At 38.7% G+C, this 21,243-nt stretch overlaps 1 protein-coding gene across 3 annotated transcripts in view; it reads left to right on the top strand.

Moving 5' to 3' along the window:
* The window catches only part of WNT2B (Wnt family member 2B), a 60,836-nt gene that overhangs the window by 23,343 nt on the left and 16,250 nt on the right, over positions 1-21,243 (top strand). For all 3 annotated transcript variants that reach the window (XM_063450751.1, XM_063450743.1, XM_063450759.1), the window contains one exon: positions 17,687-17,907. In XM_063450751.1, the coding sequence (XP_063306821.1) occupies positions 17,687-17,907 (221 nt within the window). The remainder of the gene's footprint in view (positions 1-17,686; positions 17,908-21,243) is intronic.

Raw genomic sequence — 21,243 nt, 5'->3', positions numbered from 1 at the left:
TACTGTTACTTCCTAATTTGGTTAGCTTATCTGCACTAAACTCAAGAGGCAGCAATTGCCCAGAGCACCTGCCTTGCAAAAATGCCTCATTGAGCTACATTGGGAAGTCTGTGATTGGACTGTCACAAAAAGTCTGGGTGGGGTTAGAAGAGGAGGGCTTGTAAAAGCAGCCGATGTAAACTGCAGGTTTTGCAAGCTGTTTTTAGATATAACTCCAATGAAAAAAATGCATAATTAAACATATGCAAGTTTTCATGTTGGGGTATATCTACTAAACAGTGATTTTTATTTATTTTATATTTAGGCAGTGGATTGTCCCATTGAGGTATAAGTCCATAGTAAAAAAAAAAACAAATGTAAAAAAGTTTTTAGGACTTTTAGATAAATTATTAGTAGGCTTTTTATTTTATGAGTCTATTTTCATGGCCTTTCAAGAGTTGTGTGTGATAATGCTTAATAATACAGGTATGAATTTATATACTGTTTTATTTCCTATAGATTTATATTGTTGAAAATCTTGGAAACCAGTTATAAGGTGTCACAGAATACCAAAACTCCTGACAAATTCACTGCCAGCTTTTTTTTAGAACTTTTTTTCTTTCTTTAAAATTTTGAGAGAAAGTGAATTATGTAAAATGTTCTTAAAGGTTTTTTTTATATTTCTGTACAATAACAGTTTAAATATTTTGGCAGTGTTCAAATACAATCAGATGTAAATTTGAGACAAGGGATATTTTATCGCAAGTTTGGAAAACTGCCATCTATATAATATTTTATTCATGCCATTGAATAACCTAATGGATATCAGACTCGAAGAACGTTGAGAGAGTAACATAGAAAAATAGACTTTAGAAACAAATGTAACAGTTGGGAAGTTTATTGCTAAACATTATACAATGGTTAACAGAGAAACCAATATCTTAGATCAGGCATAGGCAACCTTCGGCACTCCAGATGTTTTGGACTACACCTTCCATGATGCTTTGTCAGCATTATGGGTGTAAGAGCATTATGGGGGATGTAGTTCACAACACCTGGAGTGCCGGAGATTGCCTATCCTTGCCTTAGATGTTGCCCCGATCAGTAAGATTTGGAATATAGCTTATTTACAGTACTTATACTGGAATTTAGACACAAATTCAAATTTCTAGTCACCACAATTCACTGATTTTCAAATAAATCCCTAAGACTTTGAAATAAAAATGAACTAAACAATTGTGAAACTTTTATTTTGCAGACAATATTGGAGAATTAGTACAATTGGTTTGTAGGTGTACTAGAGATTGGGGGTTATATAAATGGAAATATCTGCTTGAACACTTCCAGATGAGGTGTGTTATCCAGAAAGTGTAAATGAACAATAAACAGAATCAACGTAATGCTGCTCTCTTACTGGTTGACTGATATTCTAATGCAATGCTTTTATAAGGATGACAATTCTAACAATACAATATCTTTAGAGGCACAACTAGTAATAATAGCAATAGGACTGGCCATGCTTATGTAGTTATATCTTACCTACTCCACGAAGGATGGTATTGAAAATATATGGTCTGCTATCTTTACACCCACACAATTTCAAATGGACAAAAAGGGACACTTTGATTTTAAGGCGGTCAGTGGGGTGTGGCCAGGGTCTTATCGATGACAATTTAAAATGTAACATAGTACAAGAACAATACGTTATTTACACAAACTGATTTCTAAACACATTTATTGAAGTTTAACCTCTTAAGGACCAAACTTCTGGAATAAAAGGGAATCATGACATGTCACACATGTCATGTGTCCTTAAGGTGTTAAAGACGAGTATTATTGCTGTGGAGCGTTGATACACATTGCAACACACCAACAATATGGAGCTCTTAGAAATGAGGAACATTAGGACAGAAAAGAGGAACAGAGGGAATTGGGCCCAAAATAAAGACTGCCCCTCCGACATAGGGACACTTGGAAAGTATGTGTCTAGTTTGTGTCTTCAAAGTCATTTTCCAAGTATATTTACTCATATAATCCTATTTAAAGGATCACTATAGTGTCAGGAAAACAAACTCGTTTTCCTGACACTATATAATCCTTAGGGTCCCCCCACCCTCAGGGCCCTCCTCCTGCTGGGCTGAAGGGGTTAAAACCCCTTACCCTTATCCAGCACCGGGCTTGTGACCTCTCCTCCCCCTCTGACATCAGCTCCCGAGTGGAGCTAAATGCGCATGCGCGGCAAGAGCCGCGCGCGCATTAAAAACGCCCATAGGAAAGCATTTCTCAATGCTTTCCTATGGACGTTCTGCTTGCTCAATGCGATTTTAGCATTGAGCGTCACAGAAGCGCCTCTAGAGGCTGTCAGGAAGACAGCCACTAAAGGCTGGATTAACCCTGCAATGTAAACATAGCAATTTCTCTGAAACTGAAACTTCATTGAGCTGAAGTGGTCTGGGTGACTATAGCGGTCCTTTAAATATTATCTGAGCTATGTGAAGCTGCATGCAGAAGCATAATATAACCAAGGAGGAAAAAAATAATTATTTTTGTCCTTAACATCACAGAGGCCTGCAAAAATGTTTTTTTATGAGAACTTAAGAGAAGGAATGAAGTGTAAATATCTTCCCGAGACTTTTTTTACGGAATATCTGGCTTGGAATAAATAATATTTATACCACGACATAAGGGAAGTAAAACAGCCGGCAGATGGAGTTTATCATGTCAGCATCATTACGAATTCTGCCAAGGTCATCCGTCGTAATGCAAGTTGCGTGATCCAATCGTTTGTGGCAGAAACAATAATTATCATACTGTTGTTTTTACACTGTGTTTTGCAGAAAATTCCGGGATACAAATTATATCCTTTATATTAAAAAGACATCAGTTCTGCATCTACTCATATTTTTCTGGCCTTGTAGATAATCTACAGATTTACATGATTGTCAGTTGTACTGGAGTATATCTTTGCTTTCTCGTTATGCTTTCTCGTGGACAGTTTAAATACAATGACAATACAGATGTTAGAAACGATTTTGGCTTCTCTGATGAGTTACAGTCTGTAAAACAGCAGGCAGAGCTTCCGAAAAAGCCGCATGCAATACAATTACATTAAGTTAACAAACTCCAACATGTGGTGTCGTAATATTAATTACATAGAGTATATAAACAGGAAAACAGTTAATGTACAAGTTAGACCATTATTGGCTAATTCAGTTCCCGAGATCATGTAGGTCTTTTCCTTGAGAATGTTACCAGTAATAGCACAAGTGAGTCAAGAAAGCAGTTATTACTCATATATGTATAAACGCATGGTATCTCGTAGCCCCCCAATTTAACTATTAATTTGCTTTAATGTGAAACAATGTATTTTAGTGTTTTAAAAAGGTAATGCAGAAAAAAATTATTTAAAAAATAAGTTTAAAAATGCTCCTCTTCAATGAGGTGATTGGGGCGGTAGTGTTCTGTTTTAAAAAGTGATGCAAAAATCTCAAAGGGGAGGAGTCAGCGATGAAATGTGACTACTGTTTCACTGGTTTCCATGGTGATTGTCCTATTTTTTTTTACCACTTTAGACACTTTTTTTTTTTAGAATTATCTGCTAACGGTTACTTTCTCTGGGTTTCTCATCAGCATTTATCTGGGACTTGTACTTAAACAGTTTTTATCATTACACGAAATGGCTTAGTTATCTGTTTATGGTTGATAACAATTAATAATCCATTAGATACGTTTTTTTTTTCAGTTTTTTTATCAAATATTGCTTAAACCATTCATACTAGTAATCTGGAGATTATACAGTTGCATGACTGGCCTATTTTTTATAGCATCAAGAACTTTTTACAAGAAATTGTATTAGTGTTAGTGTTAGTGAAGTCCATAATCGAACTTGTGATTTTACACTTTCGCAAACACCAATCCATCCTCAACTTGCATAAACCAGTATAACAGTGTACTAGCAGTTTGTTTAAAATATTTGAACTGATAATTATGGTTTCTTATTTGAACTGACTTAGCCCAGAGTTAACATTTGTACTTGTCTTTCTGATTTTGCTTCCATTCACAAGAAAAATCATTATTTATTTTTCTCCATACCCTTTCTAACTACTCAAAGGGACACTATAGTCACTTGAACAACTTTAGCTTAATGACACAGTTTTGGTGTATAGAACATGCCCCTGCTGCCTCACTGCTCAATCCTCTGCCATTTAGGAGTTAAATCCCTTTGTTTATGTACCCTAGTCACACCTCCCTGCATGTGACTTGCACAGCCTTCCATAAACACTTCCTGTAAAGAGAGCCCTATTTAGGCTTTCTTTATTACAAGTTCTGTTTAATTAAGATTTTCTTACCCCCTGCTATGTTAATAGCTTGCTAGACCCTGCAAGAGGCTCCTGTATGTGATTAAAGTTCAATTTAGAGATTGAGATACAATTATTTAAGGTAAATTACATCTGATTGAAAGTGAAACCAGTTTTTTTGTTTTTTTTCATGCAAGCTCTGTCAATCGTAGCCAGGGGAGGTGTGACTAGGGCTGCATAAACAGAAACAAAGTGATTTAACTCCTAAATGACAGTGAATTGAGCAGTGAAATTGCAGGGGAATGATCTATACACTAAAACTGCTTTATTTAGCTAACGTAATTTAGGTGACTATAGTGTTCCTTAACTTCCTGGTAAACTAAAATGTATGCTTAGTATCAAATTTGATTTGGGAAATTTGATATAAACATCCGAGATTTCTAGCCCTCATGTCTTCTGGGCATTTATTTGGGTATTTCAGATGTATAATTTGTGAGTTGGTTCACTAACCACTAAATATGTTTAATATTTCCAGAGAACTCCTGACCTTAACTATATCGACTATATGAGGAGCTTGCTCACAATAAAAACCATTTAAACCAACTTGATTGAGCAACGATTAGTCTTATTCTACCAGTGAACACATCAGTTGTGTTCTTGTGCTAAAATCTTTTGTAAACAGACGTATAGGAGAGCAGAAAAATAAAAAGTCATAAAAAGGCTTGAGTAAAAGTTATTGTAAAAAAAGCATTTTATAAAACAAGTAGTTGCTACTAGAAGAAGTAAATAATCTATCTGTTATAGTAGTAAAACCTACCCCAAAGATTAAAAAGGGACAACTGATGTTTTCTTATGTACAAGTTGACTTGACAACTGGTTTTTCATGGCCATTACAATTTATGTTTCTAATTTCAATGGCAAAGAGCTAACCAAATATTTTTTATTTGCGTATACCTCAACCAGATGGAACTATATATATTGGTAGGTAATGGATCAAATAAATAGTACAAAGAAGGGGAGACCTCATTTGATTCATTCATCTGCCAGTATATATAGTCCCATCTCTTCATAATATATTTGGTTATTGGAAGGTTTTGATAGTGAAATAGTCTTAGATAATACCCTTTGGAGTGCTTTGTAATATCTTCTCATTTGCTCACTTGTTATACTTGTTTAACATGTGCTGTTGTATGGGTTGGGTTAAATATGATTTTGATGCTTTTTGTTTTTTTTATATTACACGTTTAATCTATTTGATGTACTTCTATGTTTTGTAATTTTTTATGTTGCTTGACTCATCGGAAAACAGAGTCTTACAACGTCAAGCACTATTGCTCTATGTATGTTTGTGTATGTTGGTAGTGTTCTTTTCACACTAACATGTTTAAATGTTGTCCTTGAAGCCATGATAGCAAATTTATTACTTACAGATAGAGTGTATAATCTGTTTTTGAGGGACTGTTGGGGTGTATAAAATATGTTTTAAAGTTAGAACCCTACTAGTGACATACACTGGCCTGTATTTATATGCCTTCTATTTGAGACACTATAGTAACCAAAATAACGTCAGCTTAATTAAGCAGTATAGGTGTATAGACCATGTCCCTGCCGTCTCAGCGCTTAATCCTCTGCCATTTAGGAGTTAAATCGCTATGTTTATGCAGCCCTAGTCACACCTCCCTGCATGCGACTTACACAGACTTCCTAAACACTTCCTGTAAAGAGTCATCTAATATTTACACTTCCTTTATTGCAAATTCTGTACAATTTAAATATTCTTATCTCCTGCTCTGTTAATAGCTTCCTCGATCATGTAGGGGCCACCTGTATGTAATTAAAGGTCAATTTACAGAGCAGGATATAAAAGCTTTTTAAAGCAAGTTACAGCAGATTGTAAATTAAACATTTTTTTTTTAAATGCAAACTGTGTCAGTCACAGCCAGGGGAGATGTGGCTAGGGATGCTTAAACAGACAAAAGTGATTTAACTCCTAAATGTCAGTGAATTTAGCAGTGAGATTTCAGAGGCATGATTTATACACCAAAACCGCTTCATTAACCTAAAAAAATTTGGTGACTCTTTAAGCACTAGTTTGTCACTGTTTGTCACTGTACAATTTCATATCTGCATCACTTTTACTGGGGACATTTAACATTTCAAAAGATTTCAGCTTTTAAAAATAAAAAATAGTTTTTTTTGTTTCATTTTTTTTTTTTTTCTACTTGTGCTCATACTTATTTTCCTTTGTGGAAAAGAGGTAAATGCAGATTTTCCAAAAGTATAGCTTCCTCCTATGACGTCTGCAAAGGACAGAGTGAGCTTACAGTGGAATATTTTTTATTTTTTTAAATTGCTGAAACTATAAGGAAATGTGTGCACTATAGCCTGTGCAATGGGCATAGTTTGCTATAGGCTTGGTATATTTTTCAAGCATTTTTTATACAATGCTTTAAAAATTAGTGGTGCAATCCAACCCACCCTGGAGTGTCCATTTAATCCAGGCTTCCCCAAACCCTGGCCCTCCAGATGTTGCTGAACTACAACTCTCACGATTCTATGAATTAAAAAGATAGGCTGAGAATCATGGGAGTTGTAGTTCAGCAACATCTGGAGGGCCGGAGTTTGGGGAAGCCTGATTTAATCCAACTCTTCTTGAAGTTGAGAACAACTGTACTCTCATTCCCTAGTGGTCAATGACATATTCACTTAAAGTGTCCCAGAGCTGCACGTCATTAGTTAAAACTCTAACTTTAATTATTAGAACTCTAACACAATAATATAATCTTTTTAAAACAAGTGATTTAATAAAAAAAAAAAAAACGTGTATTTCTTTAAAGTTTCCGTAGCAATTTAAAGTGTGTATAACTTGGAACACAACAGGAGAACGTCCCTTCCGTTCTTGGCACATGGACTGTTTTGAGTGATGAAAGTAGTGATTACATGACTGGCAGGTTCCAATCGGCAGGTGATATGAAGTTTCCAATCTATATCTTTTGTTCTACAAGACATGTGTGGACCTATTGGCCCAGCATTACAGTGAGTCTTGCACATGCACACTGTCCATTTTCACACAGATAGGAGCTCTCTAGTAATATTCCTTTTTCATCCTCATATGACCTTGTTCATTTGCCAGAATTCCAGACACAGAAGAAATCATGCATCTTTTATGTGATAATCCTACAGTATGTCAGCTTATTTTGTGGATTTTCTTAACACAGCATTCAAATTATAGTTGATTAGAAAAACTGATGCCAGAAATCAGATTGACCAGATATAAAAAGAAGAAGCAAATGGAGAAAAAAATATGTTGCTTATTTTTCCAGCACAGTAAATTGGTGCTTTTATCAAGATTTCATTAAAAGTGTTTGTTATATCTAAATCCCCTACCCTCAGATTATCTAGATTGACAGAGGGGCGAGTGTATTGGAATAGGTTGTGGTTCAATAACAATGCACATTCTGAAAACACTATGGGTCCTATGAACATGAAAAAATATGAAAGGCTCATTCCCATGCCATGTAGAGTGAGAAGGAAGAAGTAATTGGGTGAAGGGAGGTCTGTTAGTAGGCCCAAGGATGTCCAGGCTCCTGGAAAGGTATACTTTTAAAGAGCCACTGCCACTGCAGACACTTCATCTTAGTGAAGTGGTCTGGGTGCAGTGCGCCTGTCCTTTTAACCGTGCATTGTAAAACACTGCAGTTTTTAAAGACTGTAATGTTTACATTGCATGGTTAGGTCCACCTCTTGTGGCTGTCATATTGACAAAGAGGCAAATGAGTAAAACCCGGTCACGTGAAGCAAAAGGACCCATAGCAAACCGTTGATACAATCCTTTCCTATAGGGAATTTTAAAGGAGCACACAGCAGTTAGGTCTCTAATGCTTACCTATGATCTCCACGGGAGGCAGAGTGAGGGAGTCTCATGCTGGAAGAAGGTAAGTAAAACTAAGTAAGCCTCAGGGAGGGAGGAATAAGCTTTAGTTGAGTTCCGTTTTTTTGTACTGTCCCCCAGTACAGCCCATATAACCCCACTACAACCTCTATTCCACCACTATTGCCCCTACCCCCTCACTATACCATATGTCTTCCACTGCATCCACTATACCCCCTTCAGCCAGGACCGGTGCTAGGATTTTTAGTTACACAGGCGAATATGCATTTTGGTGCCCCCCACCCTCGTTTAAAATAAGGTTCATACAAACACAGAAATAATCATACAGAGACATACAGACACAGACAGAGACATACATGCAGGCATATAGACATACATACAGAGGCATACCGTCATACAGACACATACATACATAGACAGACATACAGAAACATACATACAGAGACATCCAGGCATACAGACACATACATACATACAGGCATACAAAGACATACACGCATACAGAGACATACCGTCATACAGACACATACATATATACAGGTATACAGAGACATACAGGCATACAGACACATACGTACAAAGACATACAGGCATACAGACACATACATTTGTACATACAGAGACATACAGGCATACGGACACATACATTTGTACATACAGAGACATACAGGCATACAGAAACATACAGACACATACATGCATACAGAAACATGCATACAAAGACATACAGGCATACAGAGACCTACATACATACATACATACATACATACAGAGACATACACAATTACATACTAGTTCAATCTTGTCCCCTGGATGCATGCTGTCTGGCTCCTTGGAGTCCTGTCCTGCAGCCCAGCCCCATCACAGGGCGCCAGCCGCGCTGTGTGGTACACAGGGAGCAGGGATATGATGTCATTCATATCCTCGCCCCCTCCAACACATGGCGGCGGGCACCTGGTCGCAGGGGTTGCAGGGCTGTGACCCCTGCGACCGCGGTATGTACGCCAGTGCATGCAGATGCACACACAATTAAAGGACCACTACAGACACCCAGATCACATCAGCTCAATGAAGTGGTCTGGGTGTCAGGTCCCTCTAGTTTTAACCCTGCAGCTGAAAACATAACAGTTTCAGAGAAGCTGCTATGTTTCACCGAGGGTTAATCCAGCCTCTAGTGGATGTCTCACTGACAGCCGCTAGAGGAGCTTCCGCTATTCTAAAACACTGAACGTCCATAGGAAAGCATTGAGTAATGCTTTCCTATGGGCGGTTTGAATGCGTGCGCGGCAAGAGCATTCGGAGCTGAGAGGCGGAGGGATCCCCAGCGCCAAGGGAGTCCGGCGCTAGAGAAAGGTAAGTGCTGAAGACAAACACACTCTCACGAACAGATGCATACACACCAGCTAACAGACACACACATTTACTGACAGACACACTCAGCGACAGACATACATACACACTCACTTACAAAACATACACTCTCACTGACAAACACACACTCACTAACAGACATCAAACAGACTCACTAATACACAAACAAACACACTCAGTAAGAGACACACAGTAACACACTTACTGACACTCACTAGCAGACACACTCACTGACACTCACTAGCAGACACACTCACTGACACTCACTAGCAAACACACACACTGACACTCACTAGCAAACACACACACTGACACTAGCAGACACACTCACTGATACTAGCAGACACACTCACTGACACTAGCAGACACACTCACTGACACTAGCAGACACACTCACTGACACTAGCAGACACACTCACTGACACTAGCAGACACACTCACTGACACTAGCAGACACACACACTGACACTCACTAGCAGACACACACAATGACACTCACTAGCAGACACACACTCACACTAACACATGTTTTTTTTTTTAATTTAATCCCTCAGCCTCCTTACCTTTTTGGAGTGCTGAAGGGATTCCCTGGGGTCCAGTGGTGCTGCTGGGCTCCTTGGCTGGCTGGCTCCCTCCCTCCCTGGCTGGCTGGCTGGCTGGCTGGCTGGCTCCCGGGCGGGCGCGAGGGAGCACTCTCCCATGTGTGCTTCCTCTTCAGCTCCCTCGCGCACCGCGTAGGGATGCCGGCGCCGGAAGATGACGTCATCTTCCGGCTCCGGTATCAGTATGCGGCGCGCGAGGGAGCTGAAGAGGAAGCACACATGGGAGAGTGCTCCCTCGCGCGCCCGCAGAACCGGGCGCTCGGCCATGCTACAACAGGTCGTCGGTTGGAGGGGAGCGCAGTGCGCTTCCCTCCTTCCGGTCAGGCCGATTTTGCGCCCCCAGGGCCGGTGCGCCCTAAGGCGGCCGCCTGGGCCGCCTTATGGTAGCGCCGGCCCTGCCTTCAGCCACAGTCAACTTTCCCCCACTATACCCCCTGTGCCCTAACTACAGCACTTAGCCCTGTTGGATCCTTACAATTTAGGAATTTTTAGACTAGCAGAGAATTGATTAAATTTTACCATAATAAATCCATTATTCATCAAAGGGACTCTACAGCATTATGAATACAAACATTGTTCCCCCAAGACAGTGTAGAAGGTGAGTATTACTTACCTTTGTTCCATTGCCATGGTGGTCTAACTGCAGCTGCTCCACCTCTCTGGCTGAGATCATCAAGACTGATGATCTCAGTCAATCCAATGATACCCCACAGGGAAGCCTTGGGAGGCTAGCTCACATGCACAGCAGATTGCTGTGTTGCATCAATCAAATGCTCTTTAAGAGCAGCATTTGATTGAGACCTAAGTTTGATTTGGTTCTCATAGTGGATGTGCCTCTAGTGGCGATCAGGAAGACAGCCATTAGATGTGTAATTAGTTCTGTAATGGAAACATTACTGTTTCTACAAAATGGCAAAGTTTTACATTGCAGGGTTAAAACTAATCATTGAGATGAAGTGGTCTGGGTGCCTTTAGTGATCCTTCAGTATGTGCATATTGCAAATAAAAGGGGCTCTATATATCTTACTGTAGGTGCTATTCACTTGTGTTAAAGGACCACTCTAGGCACCCAGACGACTTCAGCTTAATGAAGTGGTCTGGGTGCCAGGTACCTCTAGGATTAACCCTTTTTTTTATAAACATAGCAGTTTCAGAGAAACTGCTATGTTTATAATGAGGGTTAATCCAGCCTCCAAATCCTCTAGTGGCTGTCTCATTGACAGCCGCTAGAGGCGCTTGCGTGCTTCTCACTGTGAAAATCACAGTGAGAGCACGCAAGCGTCCATAGGAAAGCCGAGCCTCCTGCCGCGCATGCGCATTCAGCCGATGACGTCGCGATCAAGATGGAGAGGAGGAGGAAAGCTCCCCGCCCGGCGCTGGAAAAAGAGGTAAGTTTAACCCCTTCCTCTCTCCAGAGCCCGGCGGGAGGGGGTCCCTGAGGGTGGGGGCACCCTCAGGGTACTCTAGTGCCAGGAAAACGTGTATGTTTTCCTGGCACTAGAGTGGTCCTTTAATCTTTTTTTGTAAAACCATTTTTATTGAACATGTGGTTCAGCAACATCTGGTGCTCAGAGTTTGAAATGCCTGCTATAAAATGTTTTGGGGCATCACAGGAGTCAAGTCAGGGACATCAAATTTTGCTTTGTTTAACATTCTTGTTGGTTACAATCCTGCTATAGGTTGTATCATTTATTGATCGATTGATGTCTGTGATGTGAATTTAACAATCCTACAGCCTGTATAAAGCGAAAGAGTGCTTCTGTATTAGTGATTCTCCTGGCTTCGCTGATTTCATGACACGTGGAGCTCAGTTTGAATGTTATACTTATTTCTTCTAAGATAATCGAGAAATCCAGCCAGGGATTACGGAATGATATGGAAAATCCCACTGCAGTTCAACAAGCTGTCTTTGGAAAATGCTCTTTTCTCTGTTAAAAGAAATACAATAACTTTTTTTTTTTTTTTTTTTTATGTAATATCTTAATATACATGTGATATTTATAAAACTTTTTATTGGAAGCTATAGGAGATAAATGAATGCCATTAAAATAATAAATAGAAGGAAGGGCTAGTGATAAAGAAGAAAATATATTTATGGAAACTGCCTTTTTTATCCATGGCAATTCATTATTTCTTTATCTTTTTTATTATCTTAGTTAAGATTTAGCTTTTTTGCTAAACCAGCTATGCAACTGGCTATGGAGCCTGATTCTCTAAGTTTTAAGGGACTTTACATTACTGTTATGCCTCTGAGGATTGCAGAGAGATCAGCTCCTTTAATTTTACATATCTTTTTTCAATGTCGGATTGGTCCATCGTGACAATATAAGCACCTGCTGGTGTAGACATAATTGACACCAGTGATCAAACATGTAGGCACACAGTAAACTGCAGGCCATTGCTTTAAACATAAGTCTCACTGGTGGAGAACAATCAGGTAAGCAATCTGAGTAGCCCGTTTCTTGGTGCACCCCACATCTGCCCTCTATCCTTTTGTTGTTACCATTTGACATATCATCATTACCTACATCAATCAGATCTAGTCAGGCAACAGAGGACTGAACTCAGGACCAAACTCCAAGCAGCAAGTGTGTCAAGAAAAATAAATGTGTCTATATTATCCGAAACAAATCAAAAGCAACACTATCGAAAAGTCAATGCAGCAACATCATTTGGAAGCTCTGAAAAGGTTGAAATATGGACTCTTATAAAACATCCAACATTTTAAGCCCAGGAATGAGTACATACTATTTAATTTAGCATCTGAATTAGTAGGATATAGTGGCTTCATGTTGACCTTCAGTAGGTGACCATGATGCAATAGTTTTGCCATTCCGAGCTCTTAGACATATACTGTATGTCAGTACAGTAGTGGCTGGTGAGGTTTAAAGATGGAGAGGGGCTTTACTCTATGCTTCAAATTTAAATCTGCCCTCAGGCTTGTTGGTCTCTGGCCATGTATCTCCACATACTATGCTTGAAACAACGAGAGGTCATTTTAATGTTCAACACTATATACTTACAGGTACCTGTATTTTAAAGAGGACTGTCTCCACCTCTTGATGCTGTTACCCCATTGTTCGACAAATCCCGGGCTCAAGGTAGTCATGGTGAATAGGAATTTTTACTGGTGCCTGGGTTATTGACGTCCCGTTCAGCACTAACGGAGTTGGGCAGCGAGAGAGCTGTAATCTTCCTACTCTTCTTGCTCTATTCTATCGTGCGCCATGCTGTGATCCAGGGAGCAGGCACTCCGGCTCCGTTATCACTAAACAGCACATGACGGAGCAGAGCAAGGAGAGCTTGACAATTTCCAAATCAGAGCAGCCCCACTGGACCCCAGGGAAAAGATCCACGCCCGCTATTCCAAAGGTAGTAACACTCTAATGACACTGTGTTACACAATGTGCAGTACTGGACCAGGAAGCACCTCTAGTGGCCGTCTGACAGACTGCCACTAGAGGTGGTACTAGGCAGCAATGGAAGCACTACATTTTCTATAGAAAGGCAGTGCTTATGTTAAAAAGCCAGCAGGGACAGGCTATAGACACCAAAACCATGACACTAAGCTGTAATGGTTCTGATGACTATAGTGTCACTTAAATAATTTTTGCTATTGAAAATAAAGCGTTGTTAGTTTAAAAAAAAAATTACTCCTAGATTCAAAGCACAATTGTAATGCCCAGTGTTACCCAATGGCAGCCCCAGAAGTCAGGACTGTCTGCAAAGCTCTATAAATCCATACATAGATAGACACCACAGTCCCGCCACTTCTCAACAATGAAAGTCCATTAACCGCTAGAATACTGGAGTAAGTGCAAAGGTGTGATTATATCTCTAGAACATATTTAGAAAACAGAATTCAACATTTCTGTGGTAAATTGCTGCTGAGAATTTCCATGCCTGACTGCCATCAGTTAGAGGCCCACAAAACCTAAGGTTGGGTATCTCTGCCATGAAAAATTATTTTATCCATTTATTTTCTAACCACAAAAATTCACAATATTCACTATGCTGTTTGTGCAGCCAGAGACCATTTTATATTAAAACTACATGACAATTTCTCATAAGATGAAGAATCTTGTAGATTAACACATTTATCTTATGTCATTAACACTGTATGGTGTCTTCTAGAACCTATAAATCTATATGAACACTTGGCTCCCACAGGCATATGGATTACTATTTATGCATCCATATATTCCTTGACTGCTTTTTTAGGCATTCTATAAGTAAAATGAATGTACTATTTATTGATGAATCTCATATATTCATGGTAATGTTTTCAGTTCAATGGTATAGATACCTTGTTTAATAATGTCTGCGAGCAGACAAACCCTAGATAAATAGATATACACCATCATAAAAATCACAAATATATTTTCTTGGATATTAAAGTGACAAAGAATCACTTTGAGACAACTGTCCCATTCAAAGGTTTTAACTCTGAGTGAGACAGTTGCCTCACTTTGCAGGCTCAAAAAAAATCGCATAAATATACTATTTTTTTCCATATTTACCTGCTTCTTTCTTATGCTTTCCACGCCCACTTTAAGGGGGACACTGATCTAACCAATCAGTGTCCTATCCCTAGGAATTCTGGAAAAGTGCATTGGGTGATCTCTTCACCTTGCAACATTCTGAAAGTGGCAGTAGAGAGGGAGTAGGATCAATTTGACTCATGTAGAGCAGGCTCCGGTGTTAGCTTTCTCTCCCTGCTGCTGAAGAATGATATTCTTTTTCTGTCATTGCTAGACTGATCTGATGAGGAGATGGCCGGGTATGGAGGAGGGGTGTTGAGGCCATAGAATCTCCAGTAGCGAGATAGAGAGATATGCACAACAATGCAATATGACCAAGTTTACAGGGAGTTTATAAGTATTTGTTACATACTTTTCAAAGTTTTCCTTGCTTTATTTTGGCTTCTATATTGTTTAAAAGTATTTCCTTGCTGGTTTACAAAAATAATTGTCAAGTGGTACATGTCCCTTTAACACACCTCAGATTTATTATTAATATTATTGTCATTATCATTTATTTATATACATTAGGAATTTCTTTCTGGAACTTCTCGGTTACACCTGTCAATATTCCCAAGGTGATTTTGTTAGAAAAGTATTTGTGGATCAAAATTTTAAAAGGTGGAGCAATCTTTATTCTAATCTCTAAGACTGGGTGGAAGAAAGGGGAACAAATAAATTGATATAAAAACAAAAGAAAATAGTGCCTTGAGGTTTTCCCACAATAAGTAGTCAAAGGGTGCAAGTCCTACAGTCAACAGAGAGCTAGAAGCTCTCTATTTGAGCTAAGCCTGGCAGTGCAAGGCTTAGCTCATTGGCTCAGTCCAAGAGCCAGCCAGGTAGCTGAGGTTTCTAAGGGGAAAAGCAGTGCAGGAATTCAATATCTGAAAATTCAATGGAGGAGCAGAGAAGCAAGGAAATTGAAAGTAGGAGCAGAAATGGAGAAAGGTCAGGTGGAATCAGAAAAGGGAACTGAATCACCGAGGAGAACTCTAGAGAATAATGGAGCACCATTAAGGCTAAGATGTGGGGTTTTATGGGTAGCCATGGCATGGCATGTAAAGGAAGATGAGACAGTATCAGTTCAGCACATGGATGTGGTCCCTCAATAGCACACATAATGACACTAGTGCTGAGAAACAATGCCAGCATCTTGACCACCACTGTATGGCATGACACCCATGAGGATAACGAGAAAAGAGTAAGAGGACCACTGTGGCAGGTTCTTATTGGCTATGGGACATCACTGTAGCTAATAACTTATAGTAACGTTGGCTACAGTGATGTCAGATAGCCAATGATATGACAGACAAATGTATTACTAACATAAAAATCTCCCTGTAGTGGAAGGTTTTAACTATCTGAGAATAGACTATGTAACTAGAAATAAGAGTAATTTATGGAAAACCTACAGAAGAACAGTTATTCATTTGCCATTAATAAAATAGGAAACATTTAGTAGATCATTTTAAAGAAAAAGAGCAACATTTGAACTATATATAAATTATTCCTTTGTAAAATTTTCAGAAAATTAGGCCATTGTGATAGATTTCACTACTTTTATTTTAACCCTCTAAACATATACGATGAAATAAAAAAAAATTATATATATATATATATATCTTTTTTAATTATATAAAATATTCGTAATTCTCATGTCAGTTTTCCAAACTCTCTAGTTTAATAACTCCAACTGATCAGTAAGTGTAAAAAAATAGTTAATTTCTAGAATTTTTCCAATTTGGCTATATCTAGCTAAGAATTAACAGCTCTTCAATTTGTCAATAATTCCTTTTTCGGTAATTAATTTAATTCTTCATGGGCAGCATATAATATTACAAATAATATATTTTTTGTCTTAAAATTTTACAAGCATACAAAATATTCTTTAGAAATACACCGTACTTAAACCGTTCGTCTATTAACATGTTTACTAGTTTTTTTTTTTATGTAGCAGTCATTTTTTTCAGTCCTAATGTTGCATTTATCTGTAGATACATTAAATGCAAAATGTGCTTATTCCTGCAAAACTAATGATGCACAACACTAATGTTCTCGGTTAACACAAGAATAAAAAGTGTATTAAAATATTTGCCTTTATTTTAATTTGCAATATTGCATGGTAATAGATGTAAAAATGGTAATAGATTGATATATAATTTGAGGTTTATTAGCTAAATACTACATTGTGGAGAATTTAACAATAAATTATATCTTAAGCTATTTTGGCCAACTTGTTGCAATCCGGTTTTCAAATCACTAGAATTTGATATTTAGTTGTTAAACCCCTGTGTGTTTTTTTAGGAAATTCCTCTCTCCTGCACGCAGTTATTTATTGTTGTTTGGTAGTATCGCACTTTAACCACCCACGTCCAGATTCCTTTGCATACTTGTATATCGGGATGATACTGTTTATGAAAATCGCCAGGACTGCCAGATTCTAGTGTCTTCTATCTCACGGACATGCCTTTACATGTCTTGAAGCGCAAGTAGAGAAATATACGACAAGGGTAGGGAACGGATCATAACAACATAAAATGAAATTAAATGTTAAATTGTCACCCACTTTCCCCTGTACGGTATAGAATAGGTTTCCATTGATGATACCAAATTATAAAACTATAATAACGGTTATATGTTTGGTGTGCAATCTATAGTTTAATAAAGAGAATTTTATATCATGAAAAAAACTAAATTGGATATGCTGAACGTTATACCAGAGATATCGATTTATAGTTCATTGGCTTTCCAGTAATCCTAGGTATCCACAAAAAAAAAAAGAATTGCCCTAACAACTCCACGCAAATATGCAAGTTAAAAGGGTACTCATCAATGCTTGCGTACACAGGGGTATATCAGAGTACAAGTACTTTTTTGGAAAACCTATGGTAAATTGTTGACAAAGCATTTTCATGATTGTCTATTTTTTAGTAAAGAAAGAACTGGATTGATTAACGGAATGTTTTTTTTTTTGGAAGTGTACCTATGGTATGTTTTTAGATTAACATAGTGTCCTTTTCGCAGGTACATCGGAGCACTGGGAGCAAGGGTGATCTGTAATAACATCCCAGGATTGGTTAACAAGCAGAAACAGCTGTGTCAAAAGCACCCTGACATCATGCAAGCTATTGGCGAGGGGGCAAAGGAGTGGATCAAGGAGTGTCAGCATCAATTCAGGCATTATCGTTGGAACTGCAGCACTCTGGACAGAGACCAAACAGTCTTTGGGAGAGTCATGTTAAGAAGTATGTTCTCTTGTCTAAAACTATTATTGTAAGGAACTTGTATGAAAGCCAACCTTGATTGACAGCTCTTGTATTGCTAGCTTCTGTTACAATTTAGGGCGAGGTTATATTATACTCTAAAAGGATATTGCTGGTAATTGAATAGCATTTTTTCCTTGGTTATCAAAGGGAAACATTATATTCAGTAGACTTGAACACAGCAGAAAAATTAGCTGTAGCCAAATCAAGTTGTCCAAAGAAAAATTCAGTTGGGTGGACTATAATTTATCCATGTGGCGTTTTGGTCCATGCATTGATTTCAGGAAAAATTATTCAGATGACTTGAAAGGGCACGAAAATGGGCAAGCACTGTACTCCAATATATATATATATATATATATATATATATAACAGTTTATTGATAGTCACATTTTCCCACCACTTGGTTCACAGCTCAAGTAGGAATAAGTAACCAATAGAGGAAAAAAAGGAGGAGCAGTAAAAAAATATATTTATATATTATATATATTTTAAATATACATCTTTTTACTGATCCTCCTTTTTTCTCTGTATTGGTCACTTCTCACTTGATATGTTAATAAAATCAACCGTTACTGCCTGTCCCCTAACCGTCAATCATCTTTTTTCTCATCAATCAATTTACTTTTTTGGCACCGCCACTGCCAGAATTTAGGAATCAAGTGAAACTGCTTGTCCATTTTCCATAATGTTTGTTTTGTGATACAGACGTATGGCACTGCGGAGTTATGTAATTTGGATCACCAGCTGACCGCCCCAACATTCGGCCAAATTGCAATTCATTTGAAACTGATTGCACAAGTCTAACAGTCACTTACAATGTTTGTGTATCACTTTAAATAGAATACAGGGCATAGTTGTCTGTCTCGATTAATGTTCAAATGATCCCTGCATATATGGTTTCCCTTGTAGACTGAACATTTTGGTGCGTTTTCTGAGAACTGACCAACTCTTGTAAAAAGGTCAGAGTATGATATCAGCAGACACAGCCACGTTGCGTGGTATAATAATACGGTACTAAATACTTTTTAAAAGCAAGACTTCATTTTTTTAAAAATTTGTATTCACCAAGTAAGCATAAGGCTTAAAACAGGGCTGTCCAACCTGCGGCCCCCCATGATTCCCTTGCTATCTGTTTAATTGAAAGGATCATGGGAGTTGTAGTTCAGCAACATCTGGAGGGCCGCAGGTTGGACAGCTCTGGCTTAAAAACCCCTTAAGGACACATGACATGTGTGACATGTCATGTTTCCCTTTTATTCCAGAAGTTTGGTCCTTAAGGGGTTAAATAATGATTTTAACTGGAATGTAATATATATGAATTCAATTAAATATATGCTATTCACCAGCTTGAAAAATAATCGTCTCTAAAGTTACAGACTCTGTTGGCATGTGTCATCATAGGTGGCAAGTAGACACTTTGCACTATTGGGCCTTTAGGAGAGGTCTCCAATCACCATTATTGAATTACAGGAAATTTGATTTTTTACATTAAGCTGTCACATTTTCAGCAAAAACATGTCCAGTATTTTTTATATAAATGTATTTTTATTCATGAGAAAGTTCTCTCTATTTTATTTATTTTTTGTTAAGATCCCAGTGTGGAGCAGCAAAGTAGATTATGAAACTTGCATGTAAATACATGAAAAACCATGAGAGGGACACACAGGGAAACTCGCAGGTTTCCAAAAGAAGAAATAAGCATTAGAGAAGTGCATGTCTCAGATCAAGTGCAGTTCTGCTCACGTATAGTGACATGTTAGCGTGTTTTATTTTTTTAAAACACAGGTGAACATAAATCATCAACAAGAACAGGGAAAATCAGCGTAAATACCAGCAGTCCTTTGTATTTCAATCTGGAAGTTTGTCTCGAGAGCCAGCCATTAAACATGTAGAAAATCTGTATTAAATGGCATATACTTGGATCAAAATTAAGGAATGCATGGGCTAAACCATGACATTATTGCACAGTCGCTATTCGGCATGTGCCAACCATAACTTAATAACACACAGACACCAAGTTTTCTGTTGGAGTATAACGTCCACAGCTTTATTAATTAATATCAATATATAATTTAACAATTTAGGGTCATTGTCAACAGTACTCCTTTCGTTACGCTCTCTCCTGTATCATACCCCCGACAATGACCCTACCAAAATAAACATTAACATAACCAATAATATTTACATGTAACTCAACGGCCTACCAAGAGGCCCCACCTCCATTTGTCCAACTGCAGGGGTGTACCCAGACACCCCTACACCCCTTGGTTCGTAGCCACCTATGGGCTCGAACCTACCTCCAAACTTTTAACTTCCGGCCTACTTTCGCCTAGACCTTGGCCTACCAATTTCTTAACCCACCAAACTTCCAGTTTAACCAAGACCTTTTCCCGCCGCTGTGACCAAACGGGAACAACTTCCAAAACATAGGGTGGGTGGGAGGGACAATTTACAGGTAAGAAAGGCTCAAATTAGAATGGACTTACCCCAAAATGGCCGCTATTTAACATCCCTTCTAACCACGCCCCCTAGCACGAACCTTAGGACAACCCCTTGACCTAAACTTCACCTGCCTGCTCCTGGCTCTGTCAAGGCCCACTTCTCCCTGCGTTGCTCCGTGGTTTCATGACATTATTGCACAGTCGCTATTCGGCATGTGCCAACCATAACTTAATAACACACAGACACCAAGTTTTCTGTTGGAGTATAACGTCCACAGCTTTATTAATTAATATCAATATATAATTTAACAATTTAGGGTCATTGTCAACAGTACTCCTTTCGTTACGCTCTCTCCTGTATCATACCCCCGACAATGACCCTACCAAAATAAACATTAACATAACCAATAATATTTACATGTAACTCAACGGCCTACCAAGAGGCCCCACCTCCATTTGTCCAACTGCAGGGGTGTACCCAGACACCCCTACACCCCTTGGTTCGTAGCCACCTATGGGCTCGAACCTACCTCCAAACTTTTAACTTCCGGCCTACTTTCGCCTAGACCTTGGCCTACCAATTTCTTAACCCACCAAACTTCCAGTTTAACCAAGACCTTTTCCGCCACAGCACTTGCCTTGACCCCTTAAGGACATGTGCGACCCCCACCACACAGAAACAGGGCTTGTGCTATCCCATCTTGCAAACCTAGATTAAAAAGGTCATAGCCTACATCTGACAAATGCACTCCGTCTGCCCGAAAATAACCAGGTAACCGTTCTTCCAATTCCCGATGCCGCACCACCACTCCTCCTAGCCTACGAATGAACACCGACATGGTCTTGTTCACCTTACCACGGCATCGAGAAACTG

This window comes from Pelobates fuscus, chromosome 1 (assembly GCF_036172605.1).
Source record: "Pelobates fuscus isolate aPelFus1 chromosome 1, aPelFus1.pri, whole genome shotgun sequence".
In the NCBI taxonomy this organism is placed as follows: Eukaryota; Metazoa; Chordata; class Amphibia; order Anura; family Pelobatidae; genus Pelobates; species Pelobates fuscus.
The sequence above is the reverse complement of the archived record's forward strand: the minus strand, read 5'-3'. Positions and strand labels throughout refer to the sequence as shown.